This window comes from Anomaloglossus baeobatrachus, chromosome 6 (assembly GCF_048569485.1).
Source record: "Anomaloglossus baeobatrachus isolate aAnoBae1 chromosome 6, aAnoBae1.hap1, whole genome shotgun sequence".
NCBI lineage: Eukaryota > Metazoa > Chordata > Amphibia > Anura > Aromobatidae > Anomaloglossus > Anomaloglossus baeobatrachus.
The window spans coordinates 6,742,676-6,768,486 of record NC_134358.1 but is presented as its reverse complement, the minus strand read 5'-3'; the positions used below and the strand labels follow the sequence as shown (position 1 = coordinate 6,768,486).

The following is a 25,811-nucleotide window of genomic DNA, read 5'->3' as shown; positions in this document are numbered from 1 at the left end:
ACACGGCAGCGGCTGCAGCGTGAGTACCGGGCCGGGCTGCGGGCGGGATGGCGGGGGACCCCGGGACTGTACGGGGCCTATACTGCCGGCACTGGAGACCTGAGGCGGGGGACCCCGGGACTGTACGAGGCCTATACTGCCGGCACTGGAGACCTGAGGTGGAGGGATGGCGGGGGACCCCGGGACTGTACGAGGCCTATACCTATACTGCCGGCACTGGAGACCTGAGGTGGGGGGGATGGCGGGGGACCCCGGGACTGTACGAGGCCTATACCTATACTGCCGGCACTGGAGACCTGAGGCGGGGGACCCCGGGACTGTACGGGGCCTATACTGCCGGCACTGGAGACCTGAGGTGGGGGGGATGGCGGGGGACCCCGGGACTGTACGAGGCCTATACCTATACTGCCGGCACTGGAGACCTGAGGTGGAGGGATGGCGGGGGACCCCGGGACTGTATGGGGCCTATACTGCCGGCACTGGAGACCTGAGGTGGAGGGATGGCGGGGGACCCCGGGACTGTACGGGGCCTATACCTATACTGCCGGCACTGGAGACCTGAGGTGGAGGGATGGCGGGGGACCCCGGGACTGTACGGGGCCTATACCTATACTGCCGGCACTGGAGACCTGAGGTGGAGGGATGGCGGGGGACCCCGGGACTGTATGGGGCCTATACTGCCGGCACTGGAGACCTGAGGTGGAGGGATGGCGGGGGACCCCGGGACTGTACGGGGCCTATACCTATACTGCCGGCACTGGAGACCTGAGGTGGAGGGATGGCGGGGGACCCCGGGACTGTATGGGGCCTATACCTATACTGCCGGCACTGGAGACCTGAGGTGGGGGGGATGGCGGGGGACCCCGGGACTGTACGAGGCCTATACTGCCGGCACTGGAGACCTGAGGTGGGGGGATGGCGGGGGACCCCGGGACTGTATGGGGCCTATACCTATACTGCCGGCACTGGAGACCTGAGGTGGGGGGACGGCGGGGGACCCCGGGACTGTACGAGGCCTATACCTATACTGCCGGCACTGGAGACCTGAGGTGGGGGGATGGCGGGGGACCCCGGGACTGTATGGGGCCTATACCTATACTGCCGGCACTGGAGACCTGAGGTGGGGGGACGGCGGGGGACCCCGGGACTGTACGGGGCCTATACCTATACTGCCGGCACTGGAGACCTGAGGTGGGGGGATGGCGGGGGACCCCGGGACTGTATGGGGCCTATACCTATACTGCCGGCACTGGAGACCTGAGGTGGAGGGATGGCGGGGGACCCCGGGACTGTACGAGGCCTATACTGCCGGCACTGGAGACCTGAGGCGGGGGACCCCGGGACTGTACGAGGCCTATACTGCCGGCACTGGAGACCTGAGGTGGAGGGATGGCGGGGGACCCCGGGACTGTATGGGGCCTATACCTATACTGCCGGCACTGGAGACCTGAGGTGGAGGGATGGCGGGGGACCCCGGGACTGTACGGGGCCTATACTGCCGGCACTGGAGACCTGAGGTGGAGGGATGGCGGGGGACCCCGGGACTGTACGAGGCCTATACTGCCGGCACTGGAGACCTGAGGTGGAGGGATGGCGGGGGACCCCGGGACTGTACGAGGCCTATACTGCCGGCACTGGAGACCTGAGGTGGGGGGATGGCGGGGGACCCCGGGACTGTATGGGGCCTATACCTATACTGCCGGCACTGGAGACCTGAGGTGGGGGGACGGCGGGGGACCCCGGGACTGTACGGGGCCTATACCTATACTGCCGGCACTGGAGACCTGAGGTGGGGGGATGGCGGGGGACCCCGGGACTGTATGGGGCCTATACCTATACTGCCGGCACTGGAGACCTGAGGTGGAGGGATGGCGGGGGACCCCGGGACTGTACGAGGCCTATACTGCCGGCACTGGAGACCTGAGGCGGGGGACCCCGGGACTGTACGAGGCCTATACTGCCGGCACTGGAGACCTGAGGTGGAGGGATGGCGGGGGACCCCGGGACTGTATGGGGCCTATACCTATACTGCCGGCACTGGAGACCTGAGGTGGAGGGATGGCGGGGGACCCCGGGACTGTACGGGGCCTATACTGCCGGCACTGGAGACCTGAGGTGGAGGGATGGCGGGGGACCCCGGGACTGTACGAGGCCTATACTGCCGGCACTGGAGACCTGAGGTGGGGGGATGGCGGGGGACCCCGGGACTGTACGGGGCCTATACCTATACTGCCGGCACTGGAGACCTGAGGTGGGGGACCCCGGGACTGTACGAGGCCTATACTGCCGGCACTGGAGACCTGAGGTGGAGGGATGGCGGGGGACCCCGGGACTGTACGAGGCCTATACTGCCGGCACTGGAGACCTGAGGTGGAGGGATGGCGGGGGACCCCGGGACTGTACGAGGCCTATACCTATACTGCCGGCACTGGAGACCTGAGGTGGAGGGATGGCGGGGAACCCCTGGACTGTACGGGGACTATACTGCCGGCACTGGAGACCTGAGGTGGGGGGATGGCGGGGGACCCCGGGACTGTACGAGGCCTATACTGCCGGCACTGGAGACCTGAGGCGGGGGGGATGGCGGGGGACCCCGGGACTGTACGGGGCCTATACTGCCGGCACTGGAGACCTGAGGTGGAGGGATGGCGGGGAACCCCTGGACTGTACGGGGACTATACTGCCGGCACTGGAGACCTGAGGTGGGGGGATGGCGGGGGACCCCGGGACTGTACGAGGCCTATACTGCCGGCACTGGAGACCTGAGGCGGGGGGGATGGCGGGGGACCCCGGGACTGTTTGGGGCCTATACCTATACTGCCGGCACTGGAGACCTGAGGTGGAGGGATGGCGGGGAACCCCTGGACTGTACGGGGCCTATACTGCCGGCACTGGAGACCTGAGGTGGGGGGATGGCGGGGGACCCCGGGACTGTACGAGGCCTATACTGCCGGCACTGGAGACCTGAGGCGGGGGGGATGGCGGGGGACCCCGGGACTGTACGGGGCCTATACTGCCGGCACTGGAGACCTGAGGTGGAGGGATGGCGGGGGACCCCGGGACTGTACGGGGCCTATACTGCCGGCACTGGAGACCTGAGGTGGAGGGATGGCGGGGGACCCCGGGACTGTACGAGGCCTATACTGCCGGCACTGGAGACCTGAGGTGGAGGGATGGTGGGGGACCCCGGGACTGTACGAGGCCTATACTGCCGGCACTGCAGACCTGAGGTGGAGGGATGGCGGGGAACCCCTGGACTGTACGGGGACTATACTGCCGGCACTGGAGACCTGAGGTGGGGGGATGGCGGGGGACCCCGGGACTGTACGGGGCCTATACTGCCGGCCCTGGAGACCTGAGGTGGAGGGATGGCGGGGGACCCCGGGACTGTACGGGGCCTATACCTATACTGCCGGCACTGGAGACCTGAGGTGGAGGGATGGCGGGGAACCCCTGGACTGTACGGGGCCTATACTGCCGGCACTGGAGACCTGAGGTGGAGGGATGGCGGGGGACCCCGGGACTGTATGGGGCCTATACCTATACTGCCGGCACTGGAGACCTGAGGTGGAGGGATGGCGGGGGACCCCGGGACTGTATGGGGCCTATACCTATACTGCCGGCACTGGAGACCTGAGGTGGAGGGATGGCGGGGGACCCCGGGACTGTACGGGGCCTATACTGCCGCCACTGGAGACCTGAGGTGGAGGGATGGCGGGGGACCCCGGGACTTTACGAGGCCTATACTGCCGGCACTGGAGACCTGAGGTGGAGGGATGGCGGGGGACCCCGGGACTGTACGGGGCCTATACCTACAGTTAGGTCCAGAAATATTTGGACAGTGACACAAGTTTTGTTATTTTAGCTGTTTACAAAAACATGTTCAGAAATACAATTCTATATATAATATGGGCTGAAAGTGCACACTCCCAGCTGCAATATGAGAGTTTTCACATCCAAATCGGAGAAAGGGTTTAGGAATCATAGCTCTGTAATGCATAGCCTCCTCTTTTTCAAGGGACCAAAAGTAATTGGACAAGGGACTCTAAGGGCTGCAATTAACTCTGAAGGCGTCTCCCTCGTTAACCTGTAATCAATGAAGTAGTTAAAAGGTCTGGGGTTGATTACAGGTGTGTGGTTTTGCATTTGGAAGCTGTTGCTGTGACCAGACAACATGTGGTCTAAGGAACTCTCAATTGAGATGAAGCAGAACATCCTGAGGCTGAAAAAAAAGAAAAAATCCATCAGAGAGATAGCAGACATGCTTGGAGTAGCAAAATCAACAGTCGGGTACATTCTGAGAAAAAAGGAATTGACTGGTGAGCTTGGGAACTCAAAAAGGCCTGGGCGTCCACGGATGACAACAGTGGTGGATGATCGCCGCATACTTTCTTTGGTGAAGAAGAACCCGTTCACAACATCAACTGAAGTCCAGAACACTCTCAGTGAAGTAGGTGTATCTGTCTCTAAGTCACCAGTAAAGAGAAGACTCCATGAAAGTAAATACAAAGGGTTCACATCTAGATGCAAACCATTCATCAATTCCAAAAATAGACAGGCCAGAGTTACATTTGCTGAAAAACACCTCATGAAGCCAGCTCAGTTCTGGAAAAGTATTCTATGGACAGATGAGACCAAGATCAACCTGTACCAGAATGATGGGAAGAAAAAAGTCTGGAGAAGAAAGGGAACGGCACATGATCCAAGGCACACCACATCCTCTGTAAAACATGGTGGAGGCAACGTGATGGCATGGGCATGCATGGCTTTCAATGACACTGGGTCACTTGTGTGTATTGATGACATAACAGCAGACAAGAGTAGCCGGATGAATTCTGAAGTGTACCGGGATATATTTTCAGCCCAGATTCAGCCAAATGCCGCAAAGTTGATCGGACGGCGCTTCATAGTACAGATGGACAATGACCCCAAGCATACAGCCAAAGCTACCCAGGAGTTCATGAGTGCAAAAAAGTGGAACATTCTGCAATGGCCAAGTCAATCACCAGATCTTAACCCAATTGAGCATGCATTTCACTTGCTCCAATCCAGACTTAAGACGGAAAGACCCACAAACAAGCAAGACCTGAAGGCTGCGGCTGTAAAGGCCTGGCAAAGCATTAAGAAGGAGGAAACCCAGCGTTTGGTGATGTCCATGGGTTCCAGACTTAAGGCAGTGATTGCCTCCGAAGGATTCGCAACAAAATATTGAAAATAAAAATATATTGTTTGGGTTTGGTTTATTTGTCCAATTACTTTTGACCTCCTAAAATGTGGAGTGTTTGTAAAGAAATGTGACAATTCCTACAATTTCTATCAGATATTTTTGTTCAAACCTTCAAATTAAACGTTACAATCTGCACTTGAATTCTGTTGTAGAGGTTTCATTTCAAATCCAATGTGGTGGCATGCAGAGCCCAACTCGCCAAAATTGTGTCACTGTCCAAAGATTTCTGGACCTAACTGTATACTGCCGGCACTGGAGACCTGAGGTGGAGGGATGGCGGGGGACCCCGGGACTGTACGGGGCCTATACCTATACTGCCGACAGGGGAGACCTGTGGAGGAGGTCAGCGTTTGTGTGGGGTCTCGCGCACGCACCCCCCTCTTCCCCCTGGATATTTTGGGCCTTGTTCATATGTGACGTCTGAAGCGATGGAGACTGATGTCTCGTGTGCACGAGGCCCAAGTTATTTAATAGTTGAAACCCGCCCTTAAAGGGCTCCTCCACTCCTGGATGTCACCTTATCAGCGCCCTCAGCCTGCTGCAGCCCTGGTAGCCGTCTCCCTCCTTCCCATATGCAGTGTGATCGCTCAGCCCTGACGGGTGTGAGGAAGACTGGCTGCAGCCCTCTGTGTCCGCCATTATGGTGGTCCAGTGACTCTCAGCCCGGACCCTGGGAGGAGAAGAGATCTCTGAAAATTAGTTGTGGGTTGTTTTTTTTTTTTTTTTTTTGTTTTGTTGCTGTAGTAGTTATAGCACAACTACAGTTACTGCTGTGGCCAATCACTGAGCTCGGTGACTGCGCTCTGTAGACTGCTGTGGCCGATCACTGAGCTCGGTGACTGCGCTCTGTAGACTGCTGTGGGCAATCACTGAGCTCGGTGACTGCACTCTGTAGACTGCTGTGGCCGATCACTGAGCTCGGTGACTGCGCTCTGTAGACTGCTGTGGCCGATCACTGAGCTCGGTGACTGCGCTCTGTAGACTGCTGTGGCCAATCACTGAGCTCGGTGACCACGCCGTAGAGCTCCCGGGCCGATGAGCTTGGTGATTGGCTGAGGCGATGCACCCACCGTCCAGTAGTTCGGCTCGCTATAACACTAGCTTCTCATTGGCCCCCTCGGGACACCGGATCTGTGGGGCCAAATAAAATAAAGTGTAAAGAAAAAGAACTTGCAGCCTCCGGTACTGGAGGAGGAAAAGTGAAGAGGCCGGGGTCACTGGGACAATATGGAGCAAGGGCCAGAGACGCCCGGAGCCGGCCCCATCATATGTGCTGTGTATGTATAGATCTCACAGGACAGTTCTGCCTGGCAGTGACAGGAGGTGTTATGCCAGGCAGGTCTGTGCTGTATAGCTGCTGTATTGGTTACTACCTAGAATCTATATCTATGTATAACCAGCATGGATCTTGACTATTTATCATAAAGCCTTGTATTTTTGCTCCTCTATTACTCCTCTTGGAAATGTAGAAATTGACAGGTGGGTGTCACTATTTGGGAAGGGGGGTAAGAGGGATGTCCCATTCTCCAAACAGTGCTGAAAAGGGAGCGGCCTGAGTGCTCATACATTTCTAGGAGGAGTAACAGAGGGACGGCTTTATGCTCTTTGGAGTGATTTATCTGTGTGGCTCTGTTGCTCTTCCTGACTTTCCTGCACGGTCTCTGTGCGTCCTGGCGTCGGGCCCTCTGTGTCCCTGCCCTGATGGGTCATGTAGTGACAAGGGGGGGTGTTTATGGAGAAATGTCTGTGAATTGCACCATGTTCTCTGTTGTCTTGTCCGGCTCCCGAGGTCGCGCTCTCTTCTAACCTTGCCGCTTTCTCTTTCCTGCTGACTCTGCTGCGCAGTTCTCCTGCGGTGAATAGTGAGTATGCACACTGTAGTCCGCTCCACCTGCATGTCTGCACGCTCTCTCCATCCTTCTGTTCTTTCAGTCCATTTGTGGAGGATTTGGCGAGACAGATGTTTAGTAACAGGAATACGCGTAGTGTATGCATAATCTGCTGAGCGCCCGGCACTGCTACATATCCAGTCTGGTTTAGTTCCGAGGGTCCCATGTCCCCTTAAATGCAGAGGTCCACCATGTGGCTCCTTCCAAAGCCTAATGGACCAATGGAGACCGGAGTCCAGAGCTCAGATACCCGCCAGTCCCATAGACTCTGAATGGATCTGTTAGGGATATTCTTCATGTGGGACCCTTGCTCCCCCACCTGTGCTCATAGTTTGCAGTGGGGACCCTCCCCTTCTGCGCCCCCCACCTCCCGTGTATGCTCATGGTTGGGACCCTCAGATACCTAACAGTTCTGTCCTCACCCCCTGATGCAGAATGGATCGGTGCTGGAATGCCCCTTTTTAAAGACCCTCCTGTGACATGTATTATTGGCTGAACCCACGTAGATGTTGTTTGTTATGGTTATATACTCGCCGATTGCCGTCTTCACCGGTTTCCAGCTTCGCTCCACCTTCAGGTCTCGTCGCTCCATAGACTTACACTGTAAGTCACCAGTGTGAGCCGATAAGTCAGAATGGCCATCAGTGAGCGGGGAAGACGGCGAGCCGTGGGTTTATTACTGCACCTCAAACATTGTCACCTCTGCCTACGTGTCACCATGGAGGTCATACAATCGGGACCCTGAGCACAGGATATAAGAATCACAGCAATATGGAAGCAGATCTCCTGGGGGGTCCTATGATGCATCAGGGTCTCAGACTGACCGCACGACGAGGACCAAAGGGATCTGTAATGAGCAGTAAAGGCCTCACATCAGATATTGTTGTGGTTTCCGCCTTCTTTGTGCATCTGTCTGGCTTATCCTGACCTTTTCTCTCTTCCTCCAGAGCTCTGTAGTTTCCATTGCATGTGTCTATCTGCAGCACCACTAGCACAACCATCGAGAGCAGCTGCTACCAACCTGCCTGACACGAGGAGCCGACTCGCCCAGTGTCGCCCCATGTATCTGGTGCTCTGCATCAGTGATGGAAGCTGTATCCAATGGAAGTAGACTGTCATCCTCCGGGTGCAGCTACCGCGTACTGCGGCACAGCACTGGGCCCCCCTCCACGTCCTATCCTAGCCACCCCACCTCCCTCTTCATCCTGTTCCAGGGTGCAGCACTGGACCCCGCTACCTTCTGTGTCCTGCGGCACAGCACTGGGCCCCCCTCCACGTCCTATCCTAGCCACCCCACCTCCCTCTTCATCCTGTTCCAGGGTGCAGCACTGGGCCCCGCTACCTTCTGTGTCCTGCGGCACAGCACTGGGCCCCCCTCCACGTCCTATCCTAGCCACCCCACCTCCCTCTTCATCCTGTTCCAGGGTGCAGCACTGGGCCCCGCTACCTTCTGTGTCCTGCGGCACAGCACTGGGCCCCCCTCCACGTCCTATCCTAGCCACCCCACCTCCCTCTTCATCCTGTTCCAGGGTGCAGCACTGGGCCCCGCTACCTTCTGTGTCCTGCGGCACAGCATTGGGCCTCCCCCCACCTCATCCCATCCCCACCCCTCTGTAGCCTATACAGTGGCGCAGAGTTGGTCCCCCCCATCTCTCCTCTGTGTCCTCTCCTGGGGCGCAGTGCTGGGCCCCCTCCTCACCCAGCGTTCCGTCATGTGACGCAGCGCGTTGCCCTCCTCAGCCAGCGATCCGTCCTGTGGCACAGCGTTGGGGGGGGGGGGGGGGGAATCTCTCCTCTCTTCTTGTGGGACGCAGCATTAGGCCCTCCCAGCCCTTCCTCCCATGTCCTGTCCTGGGTCGCAGTGTTGCCTCTCGCCCACCCAGCGTCCCATCCGTGGGACATACTGGTGTAGACGGCTTCCTCTTGTGTCCTCTCCTGGGGTGTGGTGCTGGGCCCCCCCATGGGGCACACTGGTGGTGTAGATGGCTTCCTCCTGCATCCTCTCCTGGGGCACACTGGTGTAGGCGGCTTCCTCCTGCGTCCTCTCCTGGGGCACGCTGGTGTAGGCGGCTTCCTCCTGCGTCCTCTCCTGGGGCACGCTGGTGTAGGCGGCTTCCTCCTGCGTCCTCTCCTGGGGCGCGCTGGTGTAGGCGGCTTCCTCCTGCGTCCTCTCCTGGGGCACGCTGGTGTAGGCGGCTTCCTCCTGCGTCCTCTCCTGGGGCACGCTGGTGTAGGCGGCTTCCTCCTGCGTCCTCTCCTGGGGCACGCTGGTGTAGGCGGCTTCCTCCTGCGTCCTCTCCTGGGGCACGCTGGTGTAGGCGGCTTTCTCCCGTGTCCTCTCCTGGGGCACGCTGGTGTAGGCGGCGTCCTCTTCTGGGGCACACTGGTGTAGGCGGCTTCCTCCTGTGGCCTCGTCCAGTTCCTCTTGATGGTTGTGATAGATTAATGTCGCCCTCATTCTTTCTCTTTTGTAGTATTGCGGCGCACTCATCGTCCACTCCACCCGCTCGGACTTCCACACCACCGTGCTAAAGCGCAGATCCTTGCATGATGCAGCTTCGTAGAAATGTGGTCTTACCAGAGAAGACGCCCCCCAGATCCCACCCTCTGACACTGGTCAGGCATTTATTTGCAAAGCAGCCAATAAAGGGGTCTCTTTGCTTGAAGTTGTAGTCTTTCGGCTACAGGTTGGAGACAGAAATTCCTCACTGGTTACAAGATCTCTGCTTGCAGTCAGTGAATGGAAATCTGCAATGAGCTGGTCGTCCCCATAGGGATGGGCAGACTCCGGTGACACATATGGCCGGTCCAAGCCTCTATGGCCGCCCGTCCATCCAGCCCCGGGGTCTTCTCTGGTAGATGTCCTGTGTCTCCTGTGCATTGCTCTTCGGCGTTACAGCTCTTGTTGTCTTTTAATGCTGCTGGACGATGAAGATGAGGACCAGGAAGCACCAGAGCCCTGCCGAGTCCAGCTGGGTGGACAAACTCAAGTGCGAGGACAGCGCCAAACCCGTGGGCGAAACCCAGATAACACCATCCCCTACAAAGAGCGAAGCCACAAACGGAAACCAGTGCGAACCCACGGAGAACTCCCTGACCACCGACCAGAAGAAAGTCAACGGCAAAAAGCAGAAAAAGAGGCGAAGGTCACCCCGAAACAAAGCGACTCCTGCCAAGGCGGACACGGCACTTCTCGGCATGATGGCAGATGCCGTGTGGTTGGATAAATACGTCTATGATGACGCTGAATGTTATTACCACACCAGGCTGGCCACGGAGCACAGCGACCCGTCTACAGCTAAAGTGGCTGCCATTAAGAAACACAAGAACAGTGCCACGGCCGGCTGCTGCCACAGCAGTACGGTGGCGTGCCACCACGTCAGCAAAGGCATCTGGGTCAACAAGTTCAACTTCGAGGATGCAGAGAGCCACTTTGTCATGCGGTTTTCCTCCCCTCTCGCTCCTCGTGTGCTAAACCTCAACCTGGTGTCTCCTGACCGCACGGCACTGAGGACGCCTGACGAAGGATACGCAAGCGCCACCCCCACCCCAGCCGCTGCCGCGCCCACCCCGCTAGCTCTAAACTCCATAGTATCGGACTCCACTGTGAACGGGAAGCCCCACTGGGCCGGGTTGCAGAACCTGCTGTCCGAAGTGTGGCTGGACAAGTCCCTGTACGACCAGGCGGAGGCACGTTACTATGAGCACGTGGCACAAGCCAAACCCAACCCCAACACCTGGAGCCAGCACACCGGCAAAAGGGCTAAAAAGGACAAATGGAGCCGGAAATCTGCCGGGAAGCAGCGGAAGGAGCTGGCCAGTATCCCGGAGGAGGCCGGCAACCCGCTGTATTACCCAACGTACTACCTGCACACCGACAGCGAGCGGGTGTGGCTGGACAAGGGCTCGTACGACCACGCCGAAGAAGACTTCTACTCTGTCCAAAGCCCCCGGACCACCGACACCGCCAAATGCTACAAGTCACAGTCTGCAGCCAAACACCCCAAGACTGTAAAAACCAGACTCTGTGGCAAGAAGTATGAGCCTCATATATATTCTTCTGTAGTGATGTCACGTTGTGTGCCGCCGTAGTGATCTCAGGAAGGGGGGGGGTTAATGTCTGCGCTGACCACCAGGTCTCCTGCCCCCCCATGGTGAGGAGGTTGCCGGTGTACCGGGCACTGCACATAAGTGATGCCGAGACCCTTCAGCTTCCTAATCTACTTTGTGTTTCAGTTCTTTGCTGGCTTCAGATCTGTCAGTGAATGGAAACCTGAGATGAGGCTAAAAACCCATTCCGTGTCCTTGGCATGAGGGGCTTCTGCCTCCTTGATCACATTCATGCAGAATTTTCTGTGTAGAATGTGACATCCGAACCCCTGGACTTCATGTTGCCATTCACTGACAGTAAGCAGAGGTTTGTGACACACAAGGTAGATTATAAAGCTGTTGCATTAGGCTGGGGAGTCCTGGTGTTACAGGACCCTGTCGGGTGCCATCTGCAGGACCACGGGCAGTTCTGGATGTATATTGCTAATCCCTGCCTAACCCTCCCTGTATATACTAGCATAGATAGAAATCCTTTTACTATAGATCTCTAAAGATCCTTTGATATGTTGATGAGCGCAGGGGCTTTAGTTCTCTTGGCTAGTCGGCCCCCTTAGCATGTTAGCACACTCACAGGGGCGTGCTAATCAATGCGTAGCGTCACAGCCAGGGTCGCCCTCACCTCTGCTGGTTTTCGGCTCAATGCGCACGATCAGAACATCCCCGACACTTCCGGTCATGCGCACTACACCAGATTGAAGCAGGGACGTTTATACCCGGCTTCATAGTACGCATCACTGGAAGGCCGAGACTTCTGACCATGTGCACGGAGCCGAAAACCAGCGTCTGGTGCGACGTGAGCCGAGAGATTGACCTTGCCTCTGGCGTTGCACTCATTAGCATGTTACCACACCCACAGGGGCCGACTAGCCAAGGGAATGATTGCCCTTGTGACTAGTCACTGGCCTCATTAGCATATGATAAAAGATCTTCAGAAGTACGTCATGTATAGATCACGTTATCTATGCTACTAAATATAGGGATTACCCACAGCTGCTCATGCTCCTGGGTGCCTACAGGACCTGACAGGTTCCCTTTTAGTATTTTGGGACAGCCACCTTGTTCACCTCCAGCCCTTAATGTGGGAGGTGCAGCCCCTGTACCACCCATATTCCCCGGGACAGAATGGGAGGAAATGATCCATGTTTGTGCTGTATTACCGTACCCTCCAGAGCTGCATGCGGCCGCTCTCCTGCATCCCATTATGTACCAGTGTCACTGAGGCTCCTTAGCGCTGAAGGATTTCCCGTCTGCCCCTTCTCCATGGTATTACACAGCCCTTCTGTCCGCAGGTGTTGCGGGTGGGGGGGCTGCTGATGGAGCGGCCGCACACTCCCTCGGCCCCCGTGCTGCTGCTGCTGATGGAGCGGCCGCACACTCCCTCGGCCCCCGTGCTGCTGCTGCTGATGGAGCGGCCGCACACTCCCTCGGCCCCCGTGCTGCTGCTGCTGATGGAGCGGCCGCACACTCCCTCGGCCCCCGTGCTGCTGCTGCTGATGGAGCGGCCGCACACTCCCTCGGCCCCCGTGCTGCTGCTGCTGATGGAGCGGCCGCACACTCCCTCGGCCCCCGTGCTGCTGCTGCTGATGGAGCGGCCGCACACTCCCTCGGCCCCCGTGCTGCTGCTGCTGATGGAGCGGCCGCACACTCCCTCGGCCCCCGTGCTGCTGCTGCTGATGGAGCGGCCGCACACTCCCTCGGCCCCCGTGCTGCTGCTGCTGATGGAGCGGCCGCACACTCCCTCGGCCCCCGTGCTGCTGATGGAGCGGCCGCACACTCCCTCGGCCCCCGCGCTGCTGCTGCTGATGGAGCGGCCGCACACTACCTTGGCCCCCCGCGCTGCTGCTGCTGATGGAGCGGCCGCACACTCCCTCGGCCCCCGCGCTGCTGCTGCTGATGGAGCGGCCGCACACTACCTCGGCCCCCCGCGCTGCTGATGGAGCGGCCGCACACTACCTTGGCCCCCCGCGCTGCTGCTGCTGATGGAGCGGCCGCACACTACCTCGGCCCCCCGCGCTGCTGCTGATGATGGAGCGGCCGCACACTACCTCGGCCCCCCGCGCTGCTGCTGCTGATGGAGCGGCCGCACACTACCTTGGCCCCCCGCGCTGCTGCTGCTGATGGAGCGGCCGCACACTACCTTGGCCCCCCGCGCTGCTGCTGCTGATGGGGCGGCCGCACACTACCTCGGCCCCCCGCGCTGCTGCTGATGGAGCGGCCGCACACTACCTCGGCCCCCCGCGCTGCTGCTGCTGCTGCTGGAGCGGCCGCACACTACCTCGCCTCGCCCCGCGCTGCTGCTGCTTTGCTCTCGCTTTGGCCTCATGTGTGATGCTGTGTATTTTGCAGAGACATGGCGACTTCATTCCTCAGCACAGACAAGATCTGGTTTGATAAATACAAGTACGATGACGCCGAGAAGCAGTATTACGAGCAACTGAGCCAGAAGTCTGCACCCAACTGCCCGAACCAAACCCAGGTGAGGACGAGGCGGGCGCGGGGCAGATATCACCATGTGCATGGACGATGCACGTCCTCCAACCATCATGTCACCCGTGCGCCAAAGTAATGGCCCCCAGCTGCACATGTCCAGTCCGGCTGCAGCCTCGAGTATAACCCCCATCCTCCACATCCTCCTGCCAATGTTTGTCTTTCCATCTTATTTTACAGCAGAGGATCCGTTATGGCGGCTGGGTTCCCGGTTGCAGAGGGGGCAGTTACTTTTTCACACGGGTGGTGTGCTGGTTGGACATGGGGACATCCATGGGGTTCTGAATACCTGAAATGACAATTTTAAGGGAACCCTGATCTGGAGCAGCCCGGACCCGCATGTAGCTTATAATGGGATTGTCTGCAGGGGTTTCACTTTCTTGCTTTTCAAGACCTCTGCATGCTGTCAGAAACGTCCCGGAGGCTGAAAGTCCTACAAGCGGAGAGAATGGTTTCCTCTGACATAACCAGTCAATAGACAGCAAGCAGAGGTGTTTTGGCTGCTTTCCGGCCTTGTACTGTAGCTGGGACCCCCGTACACCGGACCCCATTGTGTGGCTGCTTCTGCCGTCTGCTTCTCTCCCCTCTTGGCTGCTTGTCTCTTGCTCTGTGGTGGTTGTCGCCTGTATCCTCGCCCCAGGCTGGGTGCTGCCCCCGTTCATTCCCTCCCGGCAGCTCCATCTCCCCCCTCCCCCAGGCTTTTCAGTGATTCCTGCTGTTTCCCTCCTGGTAACATGTAAAATGTGTGTGTGGTTCTTTGTGCATGGCCTACAGGATGACGGAGCGAGCACAATCCTCAGGGACATTGCCAGAGCCAGGGAGAATATCCAGAAATCGCTGGCCGGAGTGAGTACCAGCAGGCGGTGCTGCCGTCCCGTCCCCAGAGGCGGCTGCCGTCCTCCAACCTCCTCCTGTGTGTGCTAATACCCCCGTGTGTGTGCCGAGATCTGCCGTCCGTCATCACTAACACTGATCCATGAGCCCAGCGTCCTGCAATTGATTATAGGAGAAGTCCGAGCAAAACTCAGCCTGCCGGTGTCTGCCGCTCCTCGCCCCGCTGCAGACAGTGTGCTCGCACGGTGAGATCTCATCACGCTGCGGGCCGACACCGCTGAGACGTGTCTGACCGTGAAGCACCATGCATTAATCCACTGGAAAGTGTAAAGTGCCGGTGCTGTATTACACTCCGGGTGAACATATCTGTATGGGGCGACGCACCCCCCCCCCCCATGGTGCAACTTTCTCCTGGATTCGCCCAGGTGTTTGTTCTTTTTCTATTTGTGAGTTTTGTTCTGACTTTTTCCTGTTTATGTATAAATTGAATAACACCTCACCCTCCGGGCTGAAGCCTCGTCCGATCATATACAGTGACGATGGAGCTGGGGGAGTGCACGGGACAGTCTGCTCCTGGATAGCAGCACAGACCGCTCGTCTCCGCGCCCCAGGAGGTGGAGGGGCTCATGTGTTTGTGGAGGCTAGGACACAGACAGCACCATGGCGGCTGGGTGAGCCCACCACCCCCATTGGTTGTGAGTGCTGGGTGTCCCTTCCTCCAGTGGTGGCTGCTGGGTGGCCCTCCTACCAGACCTGGGCCCCCTCCGGTGGTGGCCGCTGGGTGGACCTGGGCCCCCTCCGGTGGTGGCCGCTGGACGGACCTGGGCCCCCTCCGGTGGTGGCCGCCGGGCGGACCTGGGCCCCCTCCGGTGGTGGCTGCCGGGCGGACCTGGGCCCCCTCCGGTGGTGGCCGCTGGGTGGACCTGGGCTCCCTCCTACCATCACTTTTCTATATGATCGGACGAGCTCCATGATCACACGTCTCTCACCGCTGATGTCGGAGCTGCTGGATGTTTTATACTCCGCTCACATCCCAAGCTGCGTGCAGTATGCAGGTGAAGGATTGTGACTGCAGATCTAGCTGTGAGTGGAGTACAGGACCTGCATAATAAGCCAGCAGATCTCATGCTATTACTGTAGATATACCCGGTTGTGAGGCCTCATTACATGTGGGGGATGGAGGGGGGCGTCCTGTGGACTAGTTGCTAACTTGTGGGACCGGAGTACAGGGGTGATGGCTGCCGTAGTGTCCAGTGCTGCCGGTCCCCTCATGTGCACGACCTCCATTAACCCTCCCCGCTCCTTCATCTGCATGGCTGCTCCTGTCTCCCCTCCCCCGCTTGCCTGCCGGTGTCCCGTTTCCAGTCATTAAATGAATCCACATTTCTCCCCCTTTCTAGTTGAGGACAGTCCTGCATAGTCCTAAGGAAGGCCAGGCGCCCCCTCCCCCGAGCCAAACAGGGTCCCATACTGTAAGTGTGATCCCTCCTGAGACCCCCGGGGTGCAGCAGTCATCTATGGGGGCAGCATCCTGGCTACTCGCAGGTTGTGCTGCAGCTTTGGTTGTGACTGTAGCAGTATGGAGCACAGTCGCTCTTGTTAGATCTGTAGCAGAATCCAGGGTTGGTGTTGGGGGTCTCCCGCCCCATATTGAGGGTACGGCCCGGTTCTGCATGTCCGCGTCTCGGGTCCTGCTCTTGGCTGCTGGGATTCTGCTCTTTTTTGGAGCCGGGCTATCGCCTTTTGGCTGCACTAAATTGTTCTCCATCTGCTCCCTTCACCCCCCCCATGCAATCATCTTAAGGGGCTGCAGCCTGGTACATTACCCCTCCCCCGCTGCTGGTCCTCACATCAGCCGCAATCCATTGTCTATATGTCGAGGGGCTGGTACATTTTGTCCATTGTTTTAATCCTCTTGGTAAACTTTTTGCAGAGTGCGGCCTCCACAAATGGCAGCGGAGACGGCAGCGAGCTCCTGTCACGGGTCGCCAGCCTAGAACACGAGAACCAGAACCTGCACCAAGGTGCGTGACCGGCGCGGGGGGTCTCGGTCAGTGTGTGGGGGGCCGCAGCCGGAGATTGTCTTGTATGTTGTGTATTGATGATCTCATATTCCCTTGTTTGTAGTGGTGAGAGACCTCCAGTCGGCCATCTCCAAACTGGAAAGCCGGATCAGTACCCTGGAGAAGTCCGCTACCTCGAAAGCTCCGGCCCCCCAGCCCGCGCCTGTGTGCAAGGTATGTGGGGCGTAGAGGGATCTTATCACCTGCAGGGGCCCGATCTGTCCGAAGGCTTATCCTTACCATACAGCTGACCCCTCCCTGTGTTATACAGCCGGCACCTAGCGCCAGCAACCAGTGCGGGCTGGGACCGCTGCTGCCAATCTGACATCTGCCTCTAAGGGGTACGTTACGATGCCCTACGTTAATGGCTGACAGTGTGATGGCACTGACCTGGGGAATCGCTGTCCAGCCGTCTTTTGCTGCACAAAACCCCAAAATTTATGCTGGAATTTCTTTTTCATTCCATCACACTTGTAAACCTTTTTTAATTTAATTATATTTTACACGGTAAAATGAACGACAACTCCTCACACAAAAAGGACAAGGAAGCGGCGATGACCATGGAGGAAATAGTTATGGCTGAAAAAGGGCGCAAGAAAGGAGAAGGAAATTGACTGCGTCCATAAGGGGTTAAAGGGACGCGGTCAGAAACGTGCAGCGCCTTCTGCAGGACCCCGGTGTCTCGTATGATTTTATTTATTTATTTCCACAGCTTCCCGCCCCGAGTCCGGCACCGGCTCGCCCGCCTGCTGCAGCCCCACAACCCAAGACTGAAGAGGACGACGATGATGACGATATCGACCTGTTCGGCAGCGACGAAGAAGAGGAAGATGCAGAAGCCGCTAGGATCAGAGAGGAGCGGTTGCAGCAGTACGCAGCGAAGAAATCCAAAAAGCCCGGGCTGATCGCCAAGTCCTCCATCTTGTTGGATGTGAAGCCGGTGAGTGGTGATTATTCCTGTAAGGGGGACGTCGGCGGTGAAGGCTTCCAGCTCTGCGGGGTCTGCTGTCTTATCTGCGGGTGTCTCATCCTGGTTTCCGCTTTGCTGAGTGTTATACGGCCAGCTCGCACATGTGCGGTTTTGCCATTTACGAGGCCGCTGCGCGCTGCTCCCCCACCTCGCTGGGTCTCCCACAATAACCCCCGTTGTGTTCTCCGCAGTGGGACGATGAGACCGACATGGCGAAGCTGGAGGAATGTGTGCGCACCGTGCAGATGGACGGCCTGCTATGGGGGTCCTCCAAGCTGGTGCCTGTGGGCTACGGCATCAAGAAGCTGCAGATCCAGTGCGTGGTGGAGGATGACAAGGTCGGCACCGACATGCTGGAGGAGGAGATCACCAAGTTCGAGGACTTTGTAAGTGCCGCAGGGTCTGTGCTCGTCACCCATAGTCTTACACACGCCGCACCCTCACTCTTAGGCCTCGGCTCCACTTGTGTTTCACGTGGATGAGTGCAATCTGATAAAATACTGGATTGTCCTTGCACCAGTGTCAATCATAGGCAGCGGCCATCTGCTATATTACCCCCCCCCCCCCCACCCCAATGCTGCTATTGTCAGCGAGTCTCTCATCACTCACACCCATACAAGTCTATGGAGCATGTGACCTATCGGACGGCACTGATGTCATCAGATCGCAGTGCGATATACACAGAGAAGATGGAGAAATCACAGCCCCCCTCTGCTCCGCACCTGTCATCCAATCACAGCGGAGCCTGAGCCGAGGGTCATGAGCAGATCACATCCGATGCTCTCACATTGGAAGCCATGTGCGGGTGGAGCCGAGGCCTCTCGGGGGTTATCCCCATCATTAGGAGTCACCAGTCCTATAAAGGTCTGAGCTCCCAGCGTCCCAAGCACGGGGGATGGCGGCTCAGGTGTGCCCACCTCCATGGGGCTGAGGAGACGGCAGAGGTCAGTGCTGGGATTCTCCCATAGACCATGACTGGAGGACTTTATACCCCTCGTTCTCGGGATCTTGTGGTTATTCACCCTTCTCCTAATCTGCGCACTTATCACCAAACTTTAGAGAGGGGATAATAATGGGACTAAGGCTGCTTTCACACTACGTCTTTTTAACATGCGTCCTGAACGTTTTTTTAACGCAGAAACGGATCCAGTGCAAATGCGTTTTCATTTCAATGCATTTGCAATGGACTCGCGTTAACATGCGTTCACCTGCGTTTGCGTGCGTTATAGTGAGGATCCAGCGACTTGCAGTTTTTTAACATCTTTCAAAAACGCTACTTGTAGCGTTTTTGAGCTGCGTCCAACTTCTGCAAATTACTGGATCCTGACTAAACAGCACGCAAACGCATGTGAACGCTGGCATGCTGATAGACAGGATCCTGCTTGCTCTACTGAGCATGCCCAGAAGCCAGCCTCCGTGATCAGTCTTTCTTCAGCGCTCTATTGGGAGACCCAGACGATTGGGGTATAGCTACTGCCCTCTGGAGGCCACACAAAGCACTACATCAAAAGTGCAAGGCCCCTCCCCCTCTGGCTATACCCCCCCCGTGGTATCACGGGTTCTCCAGTTTTAGCTTTGTGTGCGAAGGAGGTCAGACATCCACGCATAGCTCCACAGATTTTAGTCAGCAGTAGCTGCTGACTATTTCGGATGGAAGAAAAGAGGACACATATAGTGTCCCCAGCATGCTCCCTTCTCACCCCTGGATGGTGTTGTAAGGTTGAGGTACCTATTGCTGGTACGGAGGCTGGAGCCCACATGCTGCTTTCCTTCCACATCCCCCTGAGGGGCTCTGTGGAAGTGGGATCCTGCCGGCCTCAAAGCTCTGACGCCGGGCTCCATCCACAGACCCATTTGAACCTGTTGGATACGGAGCTGGAGTACCGTTCAGGGACATGGCCCTGCACCATTACAGGTACTCTGTGTCCCCGTACACACAGGCACAGCACACTCCAGACTTGCTGGGTGTGCTAGTGCGCCGGGGACAGTAATGGGTTACAGTCACTGCAGCTTTGCTGAGTGACTTTGTGTTTTGGGAACTACCGCGCCGGACGCTCCGGGAGCGGCGGCGCGGCTGGGACTTGTAGTTCGCCGGGGACTGGGCGCCGACCGCGCTTTTACGGCGGCGGCGCTTATAAATCCAGTCCCCGGCTTCTGCGGCCTAGTGCCGCTTCGTTCCCGCCCCCTCCCTGTCACTCAGGGAAGGGGACAGGCGCTGAGCAATCAGCAGCGCCGAGGGCTGGAGCCTTATTTACATGCTCCAGCCCTCTCACTGCACACTGTCGGGCGCCGGATTCCCGCTCTGCCTTGGGGGCACGCCCACAGCCCGCCCCTCCTCACATGAGCTGGGGAAGAAGCCGGCAGCCATTACTGAAGTCCGAGCTCGGATTTTCAGCAACCAGGCAGGACGGTGGCGATCATACACCCGCTTATAGGCGGGCGGTAAGCGGCACACACAGTGCTGACCACAGATAACTGCAGTGTATACATGTGTTGTTTTTAACTGCACAGGTCGCTATATGCCCGCTTGGGGAGCGACACATTAGCAGCAGGAAAGCAGGTGTGCTAAGTCACAGGCTTTCTAGGCTGCTTGTATTGCACGACTGAGGTGTTCATTTGTGTTTATGTGTTATACATTGCACTGTACAGTCGCTAGTCTTAGCTATATTCTCCTGGAATGGCTAGACTACAGCAGCAGAAAACCAAGGGTGCTGGGGCACAGGTTTTTTTCTATGCTGCTTGTATTGCATGGGCTGCAGTGTGCATTTGTACTTGTGCTTGTATGCTATACATTGCACTGTATGGTCACTCTTCTGGGCCATATTCCCCTAGATGACTTGTCTACAGCAGCAGAAGAGCTGGGGTGCCAGGGCACAGGCTTCTATGCTGCTTGTATTGCATGTGCTGCAGTGTTCATTTGTACTTGTGCTTGTATGCTATACATTGCACTGTAGGGTCACTCTTGGCTATATTCCCCTAGATGACTAGTATGCAGCAGCAGAAGAGCAGAGGTGCCAGGGCACAGGCTTCTATGCTGCTTGTATTGCTTGTGCTGCAGTGGTCATTTGTACTTTATGCCTGTATGCTATACATTGCACTGTACGGTCACCAATCTTGGCTATATAATTCTAGATAGCTAGTCGGCAGCGGCAAAACAGCAACACAGATTTTCAGTGCTGTTTTTACTACATGGGATGCTGTTCATGACACCGTCCCATTGTGTGCATGCTCCCCCGTAGCACGTGCCGGGGTCTCTAGCACTTCGTCTGCCTGGGTCTCTACTAGTTGTGGCCAAAGAAACCACCTGTCAACCCTGTCCATGGACAGGGACGGAGTAGTCATAATATAGAGACTTGCAGTCCAGACAGGCCATGGGCAATCTACTTGACCAAAAGGCAGCTCTTCAGGGCTTTGATACTGACATAGCTATCGATCCGGATACACCGGGTGGTAACGCCATACGGAATGATCCTATACCGTCCATCAATGGAAGGTTGGATCTTTCTCCCTCAGCTCCCCCAGTGGAGATAGGAGACGAACAGGAGAAGTCCCTTTTTCAGTATCTCACACAGATGTTGAGTATTTTTCTGGCCACGCTGACTTCAGAGAAGCAGTCCAGGAACACCACGCTTACCAGATAAGCGTCTTCTCCAAACGTTTTTAGGATACACGTTATCCCTTTTCCCCTGACGCGGTCAGTGCTGGACCCAGGGTCCAAAGGTGGATTCTCCAATCTCCAGGCTTGCGTCTAGAGACATAGTTGCACTGGAGATGGGGCTTCACTTAAAGACGCCAGTCACAGACAGATGGACTCTGGTTGAAATCTGTCTAGGAAGCTATCGGCGTGTCGGTTGCTCCGGCATCCACAGCCGTATAGGCAACCTAACCTTTTCAGCTGTTCTTGCGCAGCTGGCCTTGAGCACAGGGACATCTGTACCGCAGAGGCGTCCGTAACCCGCAATGTCTGCACTGCGACTTACCCTGTTAATACTGTCCTAAAAGTACAGTCGAGGTTTCGGTCCTTCCCAAGCTCCGGTAGGTCCCAATTGTCCTCGGGCAAAAGGGCTACTAAACCTCAGACGGGCTCCGATTCCGGCCGGGCTCAATCACGCCCAAGGAAGGCAGTCGGAGGAACCGCTACAAGGCGGTCTCCTCAGGACTCTCAGTTCTCTCTCTCTCTCCGCATCCGCGGTTGATGGCAGAACCCCCCGCCTTTGGCGACATTTAGCTGCCACAGGTCACAGACCGGTGGGTGGCGAACATTGTGCTCACGTGCACAGGACAGTGTTCTAATCTCGTCCTCCGACTCCATTTCCCTGCTGCAGGCGGTGGATGCTCTAAGAGCAGAAGGAGTGGTGATCCCTGTCCCCCCTCAGGAACGAGGGCGAGGGTTTGTACTCCAATCTCTTTGTGGCTCCAAAAAAGGACGGTTCCTTCCGTCCCGTTCTGGTCCTGACACTGCTCAACGAGCATGCGAACTCCAGGCGGTTCCGGATGGGATCCCTCCGATCCGTCATTACCTCAATGTCTCGAGGAGACTTCCTTGCCTCAACAGACATCAAAGATGCCTATCTCCACGTGCCAATTGCTACGGAGCACCAACGTTTTCTACGTTTTGTGATAGGAGACGAACATCTTCAGTTCGTAGCTCTGCCATTCAGTCTGGCGACAGCCCCATGGGTGTTCACCAAGGTCATGGCAGCAGTGGTAGCAGTCTTGCACTTTCAGGGACACCCGGTGATTCCATACTTGGACGATCTACTCGTCAAAGCACCCTCCCTCGAGGCATGCCAACGCAGCCTGAATGTTACGCTGGAGACTCTCCAGACTTTCGGGTGGATCATCAATTTGGCAAGGTCAAATCTGTCTCCGACTCAATCACTAACGTATCTCGGCATGGAGTTTCATACTCTATCAGCAATAGTGAAGCTTCCGCTGAACAAGCAGCGTTCACTGCAGACAGAGGTGCAGTCTCTCCTTCAAGGCCAGTCGCACCCCTTAAGGCGCCTCATGCACTTCCTAAGGAAGATGGTGGCAGCCATCGAGGCAGTTCTCTTTGCGCAGTTTCATCTGCGCCAACGGCAATGGGACATTCTCCGCCAATGGGACGGGCAGTCAACCTCCCTGGACAGGGAAGTCTCCCTTTCCCAGACGGCCGAGGACTCTCTGCTATAGTGGCCATAGCCCCCATCCTGGGCACTGGTCACGACAGATACGAGTCTGTCAGGGTGGGGAGCAGTTTGTCTCCGCCACATGGCTCAGGGGACGTGGACTCAGCAGGAGTCCACCCTTCAGATCGATGTTCAAATCGGGGCAGGGTATCTTACCCTATTAGCCTTCCAGAAGTGGCTAGAAAGAGAGCAGATCCGAATCCAGTCGGACATCTCCACAGCGGTGGCATACATCAACCACCAAGAAGGGGCGCGCAGTCAGCAAGCCTTCCAGGAAGTCCGGCGAATCCTCATGTGGGTGGAGGACACAGCATCCACCATATCCGCAGTTCACATCCCGGGCGTAGAAAACTGGGAAGCAGACTTCCTCAGTCGCCAGGGTATGGACGCGGGGGAATGGTCCCTTCACTCGGACGTGTTTCAGGAAATCTGTTGCCGCTGGGGGGTGCCGGACGTCGACCTAATGGCGTCTCGGCACACCAACAAGGTCCCGGCATTTATGGCACGATCGCGCGATCACAGAGCTCTGGCGGCAGACGCCTTAGTGCAAGATTGGTCGCAGTTCCGGCTCACATATGTGTTTCCACCTCTGGCACTCTTGCCCAGAGTACTGCGCAAAAATCAGATCCGATTGCAGCCGCGTCATACTCGTCGCACCAGACTGGCCGAGGAGATCGTGGTACCCGGATCTGTGGCATCTCACGGTCGGCCGACCGTGGTCACTACCAGACCGACCAGACTTACTGTCCCAAGGGCCGTTTTCTCCATCGGAATTCTGCGGCCCTGAACCTGACTGGGTGGCTTTTGTGTCCTGGATCCTAGCGTCTTCAGGATTATCCCAAGGGGTCGTTGCCACCATGAGACTGGCTAGGAAGCCCACGTCTGCTAAGATATACCACAGAACGTGGAAGATTTTCTTATTCTGGTGCTCTACTCAGGGAGTGTCTCCCTGGCCATTTGCATTGCCTACTTTTCTTTCCTTCCTACAATAGGAGTCAGAAAAGGGCTCGTCGCTCGACTCCCTCAAAGGGCAAGTCTCAGCACTATCCGTGTTTTTTCAGAAGCGGCTAGCACGTCTTTCTAAGGTGTGCACGTTCCCGCAGGGGGTTTGTCATATCGTACCCCCGTACAAGCGGCCGTTAGATCCATGGGATCTGAACAGGGTTCTAGTTGCTCTCCAGAAGCCGCCTTTCGAGACTCTGAAGGAAGTTTCTTTTTCTCGCCTGTCACAGAAGGTGGCGTTTCTCGTTGCGATCACATCGCTTCGGCGAGTGTCTGAGCTGGCAGCTCTGTCATCCAAGGCTCCCTTCCTGGTGTTTCACCAGGACAAGGTAGTGCTGCGCCCCATTCCGGAGTTTCTCCCTAAGGTCGTATCCTCGTTTCATCTTAATCAGGATATCTCCTTACCGTCTTTTTGCACTCATCCGGTTCATCGGTATGAGAATGATTTACGTTTGCTAGATTTGGTGAGAGCACTCAGAATCTACATTTCCCGCACGGCGCCCATGCGCCGTGCCGATGCACTTTTTGTCCTTGTCGCTGGTCCGCGCAAGGGGTTGCAGGCTTCTAAAGCCACCCTGGCTCGATGGATCAAAGAACCAATTCTAGAGGCCTACCGTTCTGCGGGGCTTCCGGTTCCTTCAGGGCTAAAAGCCCACTCAACCAGAGCCGTGGGTGCGTCCTGGGCATTACGTCACCAGGCTTCGGCTCAACAGGTGTGCCAGGCAGCTACCTGGTCCAGTCTGCACACTTTCACCAAGCATTATCAGGTGCATACCTATGCTTCGGCGGATGCCAGCTTAGGTAGAAGAGTCCTGCAGGCGGCAGTGACACCCCCGTAGGGGAGGGCTGTTTTGCAGCTCTAACATGAGGTATTTCTTTACCCACCCAGGGACAGCTTTTGGACGTCCCAATCGTCTGGGTCTCCCAATAGAGCGCTGAAGAAGAAGGGAATTTTGTTACTTACCGTAAATTCCTTTTCTTCTAGCTCTTATTGGGAGACCCAGCACCCGCCCTGTTGTCCTTCGGGATGTTTTTTTGTTGTTTGCGGGTACACATGTTGTTCATGTTGAACGGTTTTTCAGTTCTCCGATGTTATTCGGAGTTAATTTGTTTAAACCAGTTATTGGCTTCCTCCTTCTTGCTTTGGCACTAAAACTGGAGAACCCGTGATACCACGGGGGGGGTATAGCCAGAGGGGGAGGGGCCTTGCACTTTTGATGTAGTGCTTTGTGTGGCCTCCAGAGGGCAGTAGCTATACCCCAATCGTCTGGGTCTCCCAATAAGAGCTAGAAGAAAAGGAATTTACGGTAAGTAACAAAATTCCCTTCATCTCTCTCCTCCCTGTCTCTCCCCCTCCCTCTCCCCCACCTGAGAGCTGCGGACACTCGTAACCAAGGTAAATATCGGGTAACCACTTCTCTTAGTTACCCGATGTTTACGTTGGTAACGTGTGCAGGCAGCCCTGCTCCTAGCAGCTGCAGACGCTTGTAACCAAAGTAAATATCGGGTATCCAAGCAAGTATACCCGATGCTTACCTTGGTTACGAGCCTCCACAGCTGTCAGATGCCGGCTCCCAGTCTGGCACGTTTAGTTCCCCTCACTCCCGATCACATGACTCCAATGCCCGCCCCTAAACATCCAGTGACAGGATCCTGCAAAATAACACATGCGTTTGCATGCATTTTTTGCTGTAAAAGCAGGATCCGCTTTTGCAGCAAAAAACCGTTCAGGACGCATGTTAAAAAGACGTAGTGTGAAAGCCGCCTAACCCTTCACTGCTGGTCACTTACAATCATCCATGTGACTGGTGCATTGTGGGGGATGTCAGCTCTGACCACGCAGCCTGTGACTGCAGCCGGGGGACGAGTACGGGAGGGGTCATGATTGGATCAGCTAGGTTACTGATTAGAGGGGGATGTAAGCATGATGGCGTCTGCCCTCTACATTCATCGACTTCTTCTCATTTTCTCAGGTGCAGAGTGTGGACATCGCCGCCTTCAACAAGATCTAGCCCCGACCGTGCCGAGTGGTGTCAATAAAGAGCAGCGTGTGCCCTC

General features: G+C 56.8%; 1 protein-coding gene across 4 annotated transcripts; it reads left to right on the top strand.

Annotated features, from left to right (window-relative positions):
- EEF1D (eukaryotic translation elongation factor 1 delta) lies at positions 1–25,811 on the top strand. 4 transcript variants are annotated; one of them, XM_075352677.1, is made up of 11 exons: positions 1–19; positions 7,073–7,089; positions 10,051–11,153; positions 13,573–13,702; positions 14,488–14,559; positions 15,948–16,019; positions 16,481–16,571; positions 16,675–16,784; positions 17,323–17,550; positions 17,772–17,966; positions 25,727–25,811. In XM_075352677.1, the coding sequence occupies exons 3-11, from the start codon at positions 10,051–10,053 to the stop codon at positions 25,763–25,765; spliced, it is 2,040 nt and encodes a 679-aa protein (XP_075208792.1). In that variant the 5' UTR covers positions 1–19; positions 7,073–7,089; the 3' UTR covers positions 25,766–25,811. The 4 variants fall into 4 exon arrangements, with proteins under 4 accessions (XP_075208792.1, XP_075208791.1, XP_075208793.1 ...); XM_075352676.1 differs by lacking the exons at positions 1–19; positions 7,073–7,089 and having other exon boundaries at positions 10,042–11,153; XM_075352678.1 differs by lacking the exons at positions 1–19; positions 7,073–7,089; positions 15,948–16,019 and having other exon boundaries at positions 10,042–11,153.

Excerpts from the sequence above, each read along its gene's own strand:
- EEF1D (XM_075352676.1), top strand. The coding sequence starts at position 10,045 with ATGAAGATGAGGACCAGGAAGCACCAGAGCCCTGCCGAGTCCAGCTGG. Across the intron at positions 13,703-14,487 it reads ACTGCCCGAACCAAACCCAG|GATGACGGAGCGAGCACAAT; the intron begins GTGAGGACGAGG and ends CATGGCCTACAG. Across the intron at positions 17,551-17,771 it reads TCTTGTTGGATGTGAAGCCG|TGGGACGATGAGACCGACAT; the intron begins GTGAGTGGTGAT and ends TGTTCTCCGCAG.